Source organism: Lepisosteus oculatus, chromosome 12 (assembly GCF_040954835.1).
Source record: "Lepisosteus oculatus isolate fLepOcu1 chromosome 12, fLepOcu1.hap2, whole genome shotgun sequence".
NCBI classification, from domain to species: Eukaryota; Metazoa; Chordata; class Actinopteri; order Semionotiformes; family Lepisosteidae; genus Lepisosteus; species Lepisosteus oculatus.
Genome location: NC_090707.1, coordinates 21,186,085 through 21,198,929, shown reverse-complemented (window position 1 = coordinate 21,198,929; position 12,845 = coordinate 21,186,085). Strand labels below are relative to the sequence as shown.

The following is a 12,845-nucleotide window of genomic DNA, read 5'->3' as shown; positions in this document are numbered from 1 at the left end:
CAATGTGTTATATGACTGTTATTCTGTTGTATACAATTCAGACCATCTGCGATATCTTCTGGATCTTCTGCACAATTCCTTCTACATTCAAATGCTAGAATTACATTTTTCGTGTTGTAGTAAAGGGTAAACTTCCATCACACATTGGCAGTTAGTTCAATGTGATTTTCCTGTTATTATATTCTCCATTTCTCAACCCTGAAGAAGCCACTCTCAACCAGGTGATGGATGAAATATGTGATCATATGACAAAGATGCTTTCCACAGTGCTTTGCTGATGAAAACTTCACAAGCATTATGGATGATAATATGACCTCATAAGAGATTCTCAAGAAACAGTCCTTGACACGGTCCATAACATTATATATACACACATGATCACCTTATTTTGCCTATTTAAAATATTTTGTTATTCTTTGTTTAAGTAAATTTAAATTGCATTATTTACTGAATTTGATTAAAAAAAACAATGCATGTATCCTATGTCGTCATATTGCTACAATTTTGCATTCAATAAAATGTCTATCCAGGATACTTTTTTATTATTTTGCTTTAAAGATAAAAAGGAAAATTTTGAACTACTTGAAGTTTTAGCGCCATTATTTGGTTTTAATGATATGTTCAGTACACCTCACAAACTTTTCATTTTGCACTGGTTACAGATCTTTAGTGCTGGACTGAATAGTTTGGGTTTTTGTGTTAGGTGTTACGTGTTATGAGTTTTGCATGCATATGTCAGCACAGTCACTTGTGAAATGTGTCAAAGCAATTGTAGAAAATTGTAAAAGATTCTAGCGTTGGTAGGTCAGAAGAGCCTGCTTACACTTCCTCCTCCTCCCCATTGTGAGGTGGCGGAGTTCATTGCTGTTAACCATGGTGTGAAAAATACAACAAAGCTGGAGAATTCAAATATGAGCTTATGACGCACAGTTACTGATGGTTCTAGCTTTATTATACATTTGAATTTTGGAGTTAATTCTCAAAGTATCTTTTGTAGAAGTGGAGATGTGGAGACGAAGCGGCCTCTTTTGCCAAATGTGATCACTTGGTGCAGGGTATAAACTTGTTGCAATATGAAAGGCAGTTCTGACGCTGGTCTGTGTACAGTACATCAAAACCTGTCAAGTTTCAAGCCAATTAATCCAAGACAGTTCCAATGAAGGTGGTTTGAATTTTGCTAATTAAATGGCAGACAGGCAACAGCTGTGGTTTATGTATTGTAGGAGCACCATTTCAACATACAGTATGCTTTCCTGTCACTAGCATGACCCATACTGTACTATTTTTGAAGTTAATTGGCCAAGACATTCTTGAATAGATGCAGTTTGCCTAAAAGACCGAATTTTTCGAAGCAGCTGATGACCCAGTGTAGAAAATATCACAGCAATGAGGAAAATGCAAATCAGACGCAAGCCTGATTATTCATAAGATAAGCCAAATTTGTAAACTGTGTGAAGTTTTGCTTCAATCGGTGTAATAGTCTACCTGGTTTCAAAAGTTAAAAGTATAAAGAATATAAAAAAACGTTTGTTTTTTTTTTGGGGGGGGGACTTCTAGTCACTATTATAGTTGACTCAATCCTTTTAATCCTGAAGAAAACCTGACTGTGTGGTGATTGATGGGTGTCTAAGTGTGCTGTTCAAGTTCTTTTGATTGTCACCTGCCCTACAATTTATGTGAGGAAGGCTTGGAGACCTTGATTAAGGAGGAAAAGGAGGAAAACTGATACAACAACAAAATACACACCATCCCTGACAAAACATTGACCATTATATTGCTTAAAAATTATATGCTTACGTGAACTAAACACAGGCCTCCCCACCCAAGCACTGCTTTACACTTACTTGTGCTCAACAAAGTGTTCTAACAAAATTAATTTCCATATATAATTAACAGTAACAATCAAGGGTGTGCCCAACCATCAAAAACATAAAAATCGGTATTTATAATTCCATGTACAATGTTTTAGTTGTTTTAAACATATTTCATCTACACAAATTCAGCTTTAAAAATGATATTGCATTGGGTGTTCATACAGTGCAGTAAAGGAAGTTGCAAAGTATTGCATTACTCAGAATGAAAGACCAAAGTATCTCATCTTTGCTGAAGGTCATGGGGAGGTTATCCTCCCCAACTGTGAAACACCCTTTTATTGCTAAGCAGTTAACTATTACTAATTTCTCTCTTTTTTGAAAGTCTTCTGTAATCCTTGAGTAGACTGGACTGTAGGGAGCTCAATGATCTGGAAATACTTGATATACTGGAAAAACAAACTGACCTGGATAAAAATTAAATGACTATAGAATTATGTTTAAACTCTGCACATCACTTACTGCAATTTGATACAAAAGCACTAGTGAAACTTCAGATTGTAGTTTATTTTAGGTTTGTATATTTACTTGATTAATTTCAGTGGTTTGAAAGATTAAGAGAAAAAGTCTGTTGCAAGAATTTGCAAGAACAGAAAGACACCTCACTTTTAACTTTAGTACTCAGGCTTGTCTTTACGTTAGTAAGGAACAGACTTCGTTATTAACAACTAATTAGTCGGCAGAACAGTTGGTTATTATCACATTTATATCACTCTATCAGCACTATATTGATATATTTGATTTGTAAGATGCATTTCTCATGAGGCATTTACCCCCTCAGAATGTACATTTTCACCTAAAATGAAAGAGCTCAATAAGAGCTCCAGTATGATTAACACTGCTTCCTTCAGCTACAATCATGTGGCTTATGACTGCTCAGGCTCCATTTCGTCAACATTTTCACAAGATGTCATTAAGAGGAAGTGTGGGTTTGATGAGAAACCAACGAACATACAACAGCTTCATGAAGGTGCAGCAGAGACTGGGAATCTGTGAGTGTTTTAAACATGATTACTTTTCTTTTTTTGCTGTTTATGTTGGGTGAACTGAAATAAAACTTTGCTTACCATGATATGGTAATACATAGCACAGTACATCACCTCTGAGGAGTTCCTAAATCTGCTAAAATATAAAAACCAAAACGATAGTACAACTAGAAACCAAGATTTTAATAATCCAGCAGTTTACTACTAAATGCCTTCATTTAACAGGGTTAAGAAAAAACATTTCTTGCAGACTGCAAATTCTAATCATCAAACTCTCATGTAAAGCATTTTGCCTATTATAGCAAGCATGTTTCAGTGTAGATTTCTCAAACATTCAGCTTGGTGCCAGAAGATACCGTAGGGAAGTCAAACATTTATATCAAACAGTCTGAAACTCTACATTAGTTGTATTACTATAAACAAGTATAACAATGTATGTACGTTTTAAAAGAAACCCAATATCTTATTAAGAATGTATTACTAATCTCAATTTAAAAAAGCATCCAGTACCTACAGTATAAAAGGTGAAACATGCTGAAAATGTTTGTTTTATTGAGAAAAGATATTTTGGGGATATACAGTACACCAAAGAAGGACAGTGGCAATTACAAATATCATGATCTTATATTAGTACTAGTAGTACTAATAGTGAATTTCCACAACACTAGTACACATCCAGATTTTTAAGAAGCAAGAATACACCAACACAAATTACCTCTAGTATAAAGATGTGACCTCTTATTTTAATTCAAACTGGAATTAGGAACCTCAGCAATTGCTTTCACAAAACATTTTAATCATTTCTCCTATTACAAAATCTGTAGTGAAACTTTAATCAGGACATTACTACTGAGGATTTGATCAGTTAAACAAGTTTTATCTTTCTTATTTTATACTTCTGTGCCATAAAAACACAAACTACAATCTCCATTAAGAAGTTGTTTGGTCACTTCCATGTTGCAAACTATAAAAATAAACTGTCTGTCATGATGATAATGTAAAGTATCACTCCATAATGCACCACGTTAGCGGTATCTGCATACTTCTGTTGGGGATTGTATATCTTTATATCATAGAGGCAGCCACTAGAATAGGGAATATTTTGAAAAACATTTGTATTGGAAAGCTAATATGTGATGTCTTTTCCTTTCAAAATGATAATTACTATTTATGATATTTGTTGTACACTGCTGGGAGCAATCACAGAGCATTGGTGTTGTCATCAAGTGTTGGATTGATGTTTGAAATGACAGTCAAATGGCAGTTTGTGTGTACTAAAATGATGTGGAATAAATAGAATATACAGAAAGTGAGTGGACAACAGATGATACTGTGTTCTGTTTAAACGTTTTGGTCTTCCGTCATAAAGATTCAAATTATTTGATTACTACAGGTAAATATTTACTGTATAACCATAGGTTTTAACTGTGTATTACAGTTGTCCTCTCAACCTGACCAAATAGGGAACTATGATAACAAGACACTAAATATGTATCAGACAGCCACTTTTAATTGTTTGCCAACAGTCACCTCACAAATCAGCAGATTCCAGGTTCTGACATTACAAAACTCTTTAATTAATTTGTGGAATTCAGCAAGAGTTTCTTCTCTTTTCCACTTCACTCCCTTAAAACCAACAGCATTTAAAAGAAGGGTTATCTTTTCCTCAATGAGGAAGTGCCCCTTCCTAATTCAGAAAGCAGAAGTTCTCAACAGTTTTCTAAATTTGCCATCACTCTCCTTTTGTATGAAGGGAGGAGCACCTACAGTAGTTAAATACACTCCTTAAAATGACTAAACAACATTTTCAAGCAAACATCACTTTAAGATGTGACTTTAAACCCACAGTTACATTAAGGGGACTAAAGCATGGGAATATTAACCTGAAATAATTATGAAATAACGACAGTTTAAAAAAAAACATTATGGATAATTGCAAAAATTATGTTCTTGCCTTTTATACACAGTTATTTCCTGTAAAGAAAGTAACATTTTTATAAGAGTAAGACAGTCTGTTTTTAGGTCTCACTTAAATATATTTAATATATAATTGTATCCATATATAGTACAGTAAAATAAAGGCAGTCATTCAGATGATGTTTGTTGTAAGCATTTGAATTGTGTTGATTTTGTGGAGTTACAGTTTATCGTAAATCGTTGTCTGACAGTGAAAGTCAAGTGGCAGTTTAGAGAAACAACCACTCTTGCCTAAAAATGTGGTGAGGCTTGGCAAGCCATACTAAAACCAAAAGCACACATGGACATCCATGAAGCTGACACCAAGACAGCCTTTACCCCAAGTAAACCATTACTAATTTGGACAATCTGGTTTGCATTTTAAATTTCACAAAATTTCAAAACCAATGTTCTGTATCCTACATAAGCAGTTTTCACCCTTTGTATGTTATTGCATTCATTTACACAGACACATACCCTGTGTGAAACATTCCAAACATCCCACTGTGCTAAGAATCGCTTTTAGAAAACTGAATACTTTATGTCAACGTTTAGAAAATGACATCGTTAGTTAATTGAAAGAGGGACAGAAGACTGTAATCATAATTCCTTTTTTGTAATTAAGCACCTTTAAATCCAGAGGACTCTCAAGTAGTTTACATACAGTATATGGGAGGGAACCGACTGGCAGCACCAACCGATTTTGCATCAGCAGGTCCACTAGACAGAAGATAAGATAGAGAAGTGAGAAATTGCTTCACCATTTGAATTAAGGGGGAACTTTAGGAAGGTCATATTGAGCAAGCCCAGAAGCACGATTCAGTAAGAGCACTTCAATATTTTTAGAAAATGAATATGTATAAAATGTGCCATGATTTATATAAATAGAACTATGCTCTCAAACGTAGCAGGACGTTAACTGATAATAATAAACACAATAACCAAGAAAAATAGCAAAAGTACATGTCTGTAATTTAGATCCTTATCTTCTGTCTGCAATTACACATGAGATAAGTGAACTATTTTAAAAAGCAAAAAAGAAAAAAATACCCGATTATTAAAAATATAGTGGTATTGCAAAGTTAGATGTTCAATTTCTTTTGGTAAAAGTGCAAAGTTTCAAAAGTCATTTTATTTTGGTATTAATGAAGTACATTCACTTCTTTCTGCAAACTGTTATTGGCCATAGCAGGTTTCTGGTTATTGTTTCAATGAGAGTCTAGTGTAAAGTGTGATTTTCCAATTCCATCAAAAGACTCTACCCATTTTGTTATAATGAAGCTTCAGCATAGATTCAATGAATAACTAAACAGTCATTAAAAGTACAAGATATAGAAGTGTATATTTTTGCCAAAGTTAGAGACTAATTTCATTAGCCTTTTTGAAGCATTCAGAGTTTTATGATAATGTATATACAGAGTATTGAATAATCTTTATTTTATCACTATATACAGGTATGTATGTATGTTTTATGAAAATAACTGAATTTGTAATATTGATTAAATTTTTGTGACATCATCATGATTAATTGATCATTCATACCTGTCCATATTACACTTAAGTGACTCTGTGGAATAAACATTTAATTGTTAGTGAGAGTTGATTTGACATGCTGTAGATTAAGATATAACCTTTTAAATGTCAAGACACAGGAAAGAATCAACATACAGTACCTCTTGATCATCACATTATTATTTAGTACCTATGCCATGTTCATAAATGACAGTGTAACAGCACGAAAAATAAGTGATAGCATCGATAGATACTTTATTGATCCCGTGAGGGAAATTGCAGTGCAACAGCAGCTTAACATAGACAACACAGCAACAGTGTAACGAATGATACAATAATAATAATAATACAATACATACAATACAATCAGTACAGTGAGAAGTGCACTAAGAAGAGTAACTCACAGTCCAGAACACACAAAGAACAAACCAGAACAGAATAGTACACAAAAAAGTTGTATTGCACAATATAAATATAAATGTATTGCACAAAAACGGTTGTAAACGGGTAAAAGAACAACAGATGCATCAGTTTACTGTTCAGTCCAGAAACAGGTCACTGTCAATGTTGCCTCTGTCCAGACACGTACAGTCTTATGGCAGAAGGCAAGAATGACCTCCTGTAGTGCTCCCTGTCGCACCATGGATGGATCAGTCTATTGCTGAATGTGCTCTTCATTTCTACAAGCATGTCATAGAGGGGACGGGAGACGTTGTCCATGATGGCCTCTAGTTTGGACACCATTCTCCACTCAGCCACTACCTCCAGGGGGTCCAGGCCAGACCCAATGACAGAGCTTGCTCTTCTGATGAGCTTGTTCAGCCTGTTAGAATCCACTGCTCTAATCCCAGAGCCCCAGCATACCACCGCATAGAAAATGGCGCTCGCCACCGCCGACTGATAGAACATATGTAGCATCTTACTACACACATTGAAGGACCTGAGACTCCTCAAGAAATAAAGTCGGCTCTGACCCTTCTTGTAAATGGCTTCGATGTTCTTAGACCATTCCAGTCTATCGTCGATACTTGTACTTGTACGAGGTACTTGTACGAGTCCACCATCTCCACACCACTCCCATGGATGTAGACAGGAGTAGGTTTGACCCTTTTCCTCCTGGAATCTACCACCAGGTCCTTCGTCTTTGTTACATTCAATTGCAGGTGGTTCTCCCCACACCCTCCACAAAGTTGCTGACCAGTCCCCTGTACTCCTCCTCCCGCTCACCCTTGATACATCCCACAATTGCAGTAATCTGAGAACTTCTGCAGATGGCACGGCTTGAGTTGAATTTAAAGTCCGAAGTGTAGAGGGTGAAGAGGAACGGAGAAAGAACTGCCCCCTGAGGAGCCTGTGTTACTTATTACCTGTTCAGACACACAGTTCTGAAGTCTTACAGACTGTGGTCTGCCTGTCAGATGGTCAGTAATCCATGAAATCATGGAGGCACTGACTTGCATCTCCGCCAGCTTCCTCCTTAGAAGTAAGGGCTGGATAGTATTGAAGGCACTGGAGAAGTCGAAAAACATAATCCTCACAGTGTTGCCAGCCTTGTCCAGGTGTGAGTAGGCCCTTTGTAGCATGTAGATGATTGTATCCTCCACACCAACACTGGGCTGGTAGGCGAACTGTAGGGTGTCCAGTGATGAACTAACCAGGGGTCTCAGGGGGGATAAGACCAGCGTCTTCAGTGTCTTCATGACGTGAGAAGTCAGCACAACTGGTCTGTAGATATTGAGGACAGAGGGGCGCCCCTTCTTTGGTACCGGGACCAGGCATGATGTCTTCCAGAGCACAGGGACTCTCTCCAAGTGCAGGCTCAAGTTGAACAGTCACTGGAGCACTCCGCTCAGCTCATCAGCACAAGCCCTCAGATCTCTGGGGCAGACATTATCTGGTCTTGTGGCCTTACGCTGGTGCAGCCTCTTCAGCTCCTTCTTCACCTGGTCAGCCGTGATGGTCAGCCTGGCCTGGGGGATGGTGCTCATAGCGCTGTCAGTGCTGCAGGTGTTAATGGCGGAGGTGTTGGAGAGTGGCAGCTGTAGGGGATGGGGAAGTGAGTAGCTGCTGGGGGTTGTAGCTGTAGGCGGCCACGATTGTGGAGGGACGGAGGAGGTGTTGGCCAGTCGCAGCTGTGAAGGTTTAGGGAGTGTGTGGCTTAGGAGGATGGGTGTTGAGCCACAGAGGGCCCTGAATCAAACCTGTTAAAGAACTGGTTCAACTCGTTGGCCATCTCCAGGTTCCCCTCTGTTGCACCCCCAGCCTGTTTGAAGCCAGTGATCTCTCTCATGCTGCTCCATATGTCCCTCACCCTATTCCTTTGCAGCTTGTCCTCTACCTTGATCCTGTAGGCATCCTTGCTCTATCTTAACTTCTGCTTTAGTTCCCTCTGTAAACACTTGACCTCTTCCTTATCCCCCCTCCTAAAGTCTCTCTTCTTTTCATTTAGAAGAGACTTAAGATCGCTGGTGATCCAGGGCTTGTTATTGGAAACGCAGTGTACGTCTTTGGTGGGGATGGTGTTGTCAATGTGGAAGTTAATGTAGTCAATGACACAGTCCACCATGCTGTTTATGTCCTCCCCATGTGGTTCGCACAGCACATCCCAGCCTCCAAAGCACCACGTAGATCCTCCATAGCCTCCTGAAGACAAGGTTGTGATCTGATCTGCCAAGGGGGGGCTTTGGAATTATATGCATCCTTAGCATTAGCATATAAGTCCAGTGTTTTGTTTTCTCTGGCACTTAACAAACTGGTGGAAAGTAGGCAAAGTTGTGGAAATAGAGACGTGGTTGAAGTCCCCTGAAATAGCCATAAAAGCGCTTGGGTGCTTTGTAGCCTGGCTGTGACTGTGTGTATGACGTTACATGCTGCCTCTGCGTTTACAGAAGGCGCATGTAAACTCCCGCGGCAGACAGTATGGACGCAGTCCTATGGCAAACAGTTCAGTGTCCGGGTTACAGAAGCGCTCCTTAACATGAATATGATCAGGATTACACCATCTGTTTTTGACAAGCACCGTGAGCCCCCCTCCTCTCCTCTTACAGCTCTCGGTGGTGTTTCTGTCTGCCCGCAATGTCTGAAAGCCACTGATGATAACATTCGACTCCGGAATAAGTTCCTGCAACCACGTCTCGGTGAAACACATGATACTGCATTCTCTATACTCCCTCTGACTCCCCACCATTGCTCCCAGTTCGCCCATCTTGTTTACTAAGGACCTCACATTCCCCATAATGATCGAAGGAAGATAGGGTTTAAAACTCCTCTTCGCCTTTCGCGTCGCACCAGCCCTAAAGCCTCGGCTTTTCCTCCTCAGCTCCTCCGGAACTGATGGCTTCTCTCCAGTGAGTAGAGCCAGACGCGCTAGGCGATCAGCTGGTCACGCGTGTTCACTTTGATGTTCAGTATATTTCAATAACAATTTAATTTAAGTACCATTTTCTAAGTAAAAAGAGCCTCAATCGACAATACTATCAAAATCATTTCAGATACTGTAATGCTCTGAGATTTGTTTCTGCCTATAGCAAATTTAAATCATTGTCAGCTTCGTGAGGTTATAGGGTAACATTATAGTGTCTACTGAAATCATGTGTTAGTTCTTCGTATCTGAAAAACAACATACTAATTTGTCAGTTATTGGTACATAATGGATTCTGGCAAAGATGAACAGGACCCATAATATATTTTATATATTTTCCACCCATGATATATTAAGTGCTAGCATGTCATATATTATATATAAATAACTCTCACAGCACATGCCTTGACACTAATACCAAAAATAATCAGTACCATTTAAAGCTATCAGACTAGAACTGTTAGCTCAAATTCTTGAACCTGTATCACAGTTGCATCAGTAAAACCTAGCACTACATAAACATATAAGGAGGATATTTCTGTGTAGTTCTACTGAAGTAAGGAACACTTCATTACTGTACTTCTACTGTTGTCATGTTGTGTTTATATGGAATCACACCAATGTAAATGATCCTAGAAAACTGCAACAACAGGGAAATCATTGTCTATTTTTTGTTGATGATGACTTTAGTATGCCATGAGAGCAATCAACAAGAAAAGGATTAGAAAGGACCCTACATTATATTATAATGGATAAGACTGTATAAAAGACTGATATTGATCATCTGTTCAGAACAGATGGAATATTAAATCAGCATTAAGATGATCAAATACAGGAATTACTGTGCATCTAGGAAGAAATGTATTGAGCAGAATTTTATATTACAAGAAACAAACAGAATTCAAGAAAAGTCAGGCAGTTCAAAGTCTTTGATTTGTTACATGTAAGCTTTCACAAAATACAGTAAGGACTGTATCTACACAGGGGACCTCACTGGACTTCCTGAAAAGGTCTCATTTTGCAAATGTGAGACCTGTTAGATTTAGAAACATTTGTTGTGTGCTAACATACTGTATATATTTACAGGTGCACATTGCACAGTATGCTGTATATTGTAATAGATTAAACAGATAAAATCAAAATCAATTTCAGGTGCCAACACCAACTTAAATATTCAAATTAACACCCCCCAGAGGCATAGTGGCACAGTGTTTATTATTGCTGCCTTGTAGCATTAGTGTTCTAGGTTCAGTTCTGGACCTGTGGTATTAGCTGTGTGGAGTTTGTATGTTCTTCCAGTGTTCATGTGGGTTCCATCCAGGTTTTTCACTTTCCTCCTACAGTCCAAAGAGATACTGGTAGATTAATTGGCTTCAAGGACCCTGGTGTGAGTGTTTGTGTCTGGGTGTGCCTTGCGATGGGCTTTTGTACCACGCAAAGTTTATTTTGCTTTGTGCCTACTGCTTGCCAGGATAGGCACCAGCTCCCCTGTATTGGATGAAGTGGTTAGAAAACAGATGGATGAAATTTCATACCCTCTATAGAAAGGAAATATAGGCCTTGTGCTTCCTTTCTTTATCAGGAATGTACTGTAAGTAGTAACAAAGTAATAACCAGCCTACATGCTTAAAAAGAAACAACATTAAACAAGTACACAAACAAGATAAACAGTTATATTCAAGTATTACAGGCCTGTTAAAATCAGTGCCCTGCCTTCTATAGACATGGGAATACTCTACTGGGCAACTGGGGAATAAATTCCCCAGGAAAATAATGTACAAGTAAAAATACAAGGAAAAAAGGGAACCAAAGTCTTCTCAAACAAACATTCCCTCACAGGACTACTGTCTCTTTTAAATGCTTGTTACTAATTAGGAATCTATTTCCCTGTTCAAAATAGCACAGGGAAACAAAATGTGAGATTGTTGTTAAGCTGGTGGCTACCTCAAATTGGAAATCAGTATTTTCACATAAACATTTCAATAATAATACAATAGTCCCATGTTTAAGACCCAGAGGCCTTATTGTGTTCAAATTACCAGGAAGTTCTATAGTCCTGGTCTACGAAGACAGAAACTCTGTCAGAGCTGATTTGTTCTGCTTTCACTTCTGTTGCTTTACTTCTCTGGCTCCATTTGCCTCTACCTACTGTAGTTGCCTCTACCTACTTTGCTGCTGTCTCATTCCCAGTGAAAGCTGACATACTGATTTAACTTCAATTTTGGTTTTGTCCCAGTTGATAATCAGAATAAATGTGCAGCCAAGTTTACTGCTTCACGAATGACAGCTAAGTATGCTGTTCATTCCAAGGCTGCTCATTGTTTTACTTTTAAATAGCAAGGTACTCTGTTAGGAAATTTAAACCTCTGGATACCTCCCCCCTAAGATGCAACAAAATATTAAAGAATATTTTTTCTTTAGAAGTTTTTCGTAAACATTCTGAAAAAGCGAGACATTCTAAAGTATTTACAAGATGTCAATAACTTTCAATCTAACATTGGTTTTGTGGTATTGTGCCTTGTTGTTGCATTTCATGAAACTACTATTTGAAGCACTAACTGTTAAGTGGTGTGTGCGCCGTTAATACTGCAGTTCAAAATGAACCATTGGCCAACAAGTAAGTGCTTTACACTGAAAACCTTCAAAACACACCTCTTCGCCCTCTATTTTGCTGGACATACTGAAGTCCTCCATTTTGTCCTCCGTTTTTTGTTTATTTTCAGCTTTGGCTGACTAACACGGATTGTAAAGACTGATGTTTCACCTAGAAAGACATGTCTCAGGTGCAATAAAAAATTTAGCTCTTTAAAAAATGAGTATGGTATGTTTCAAATCACATATTAGCATATAACGAAAACAAATTTGAAAAATTACAGAGTGTATTTCTTTATATTGCCTAAATATTTCTGCTTTTTGTTTGACAGGAAATGTGTCGATACCTCAGTTTCCTGTTTCTTGTTTCAGCAGTGCTGTTTAGGGATGTTGGTGAGTGCAAGAATGATTTGAAAAAATGTTCATACACACTTGTACATGTATAAATTAAGGAAGCTTCCTGTAGAATACATTAGAAGTAGAACTAATCTTAACTTATAAGAAGTTCAAAATATTTACTGTAGTTAACAGGAATATGTCAAGAAATGTCACTTTTTGTGTGTCTGT

At 37.8% G+C, this 12,845-nt stretch overlaps 1 protein-coding gene across 2 annotated transcripts in view; it reads left to right on the top strand.

The window, feature by feature from the left end:
* The first annotated feature begins 2,755 nt into the window (after nucleotides 1-2,755).
* Nucleotides 2,756-12,845, top strand: part of itgb2 (integrin, beta 2) — a 28,114-nt gene continuing 18,024 nt past the window's right edge. Inside the window, exons 1-2 of one of the 2 annotated variants that reach the window (XM_015359275.2) lie at nucleotides 2,756-2,863; nucleotides 12,611-12,671. In XM_015359275.2, coding sequence (XP_015214761.1) covers nucleotides 12,614-12,671 — 58 coding nt within the window. In that variant the 5' untranslated portion in view covers nucleotides 2,756-2,863; nucleotides 12,611-12,613. Of the gene's footprint in view, nucleotides 2,864-9,325; nucleotides 9,673-12,610; nucleotides 12,672-12,845 lie in introns of those variants that run through there. The other variant, XM_015359276.2, reaches the window with a different exon arrangement.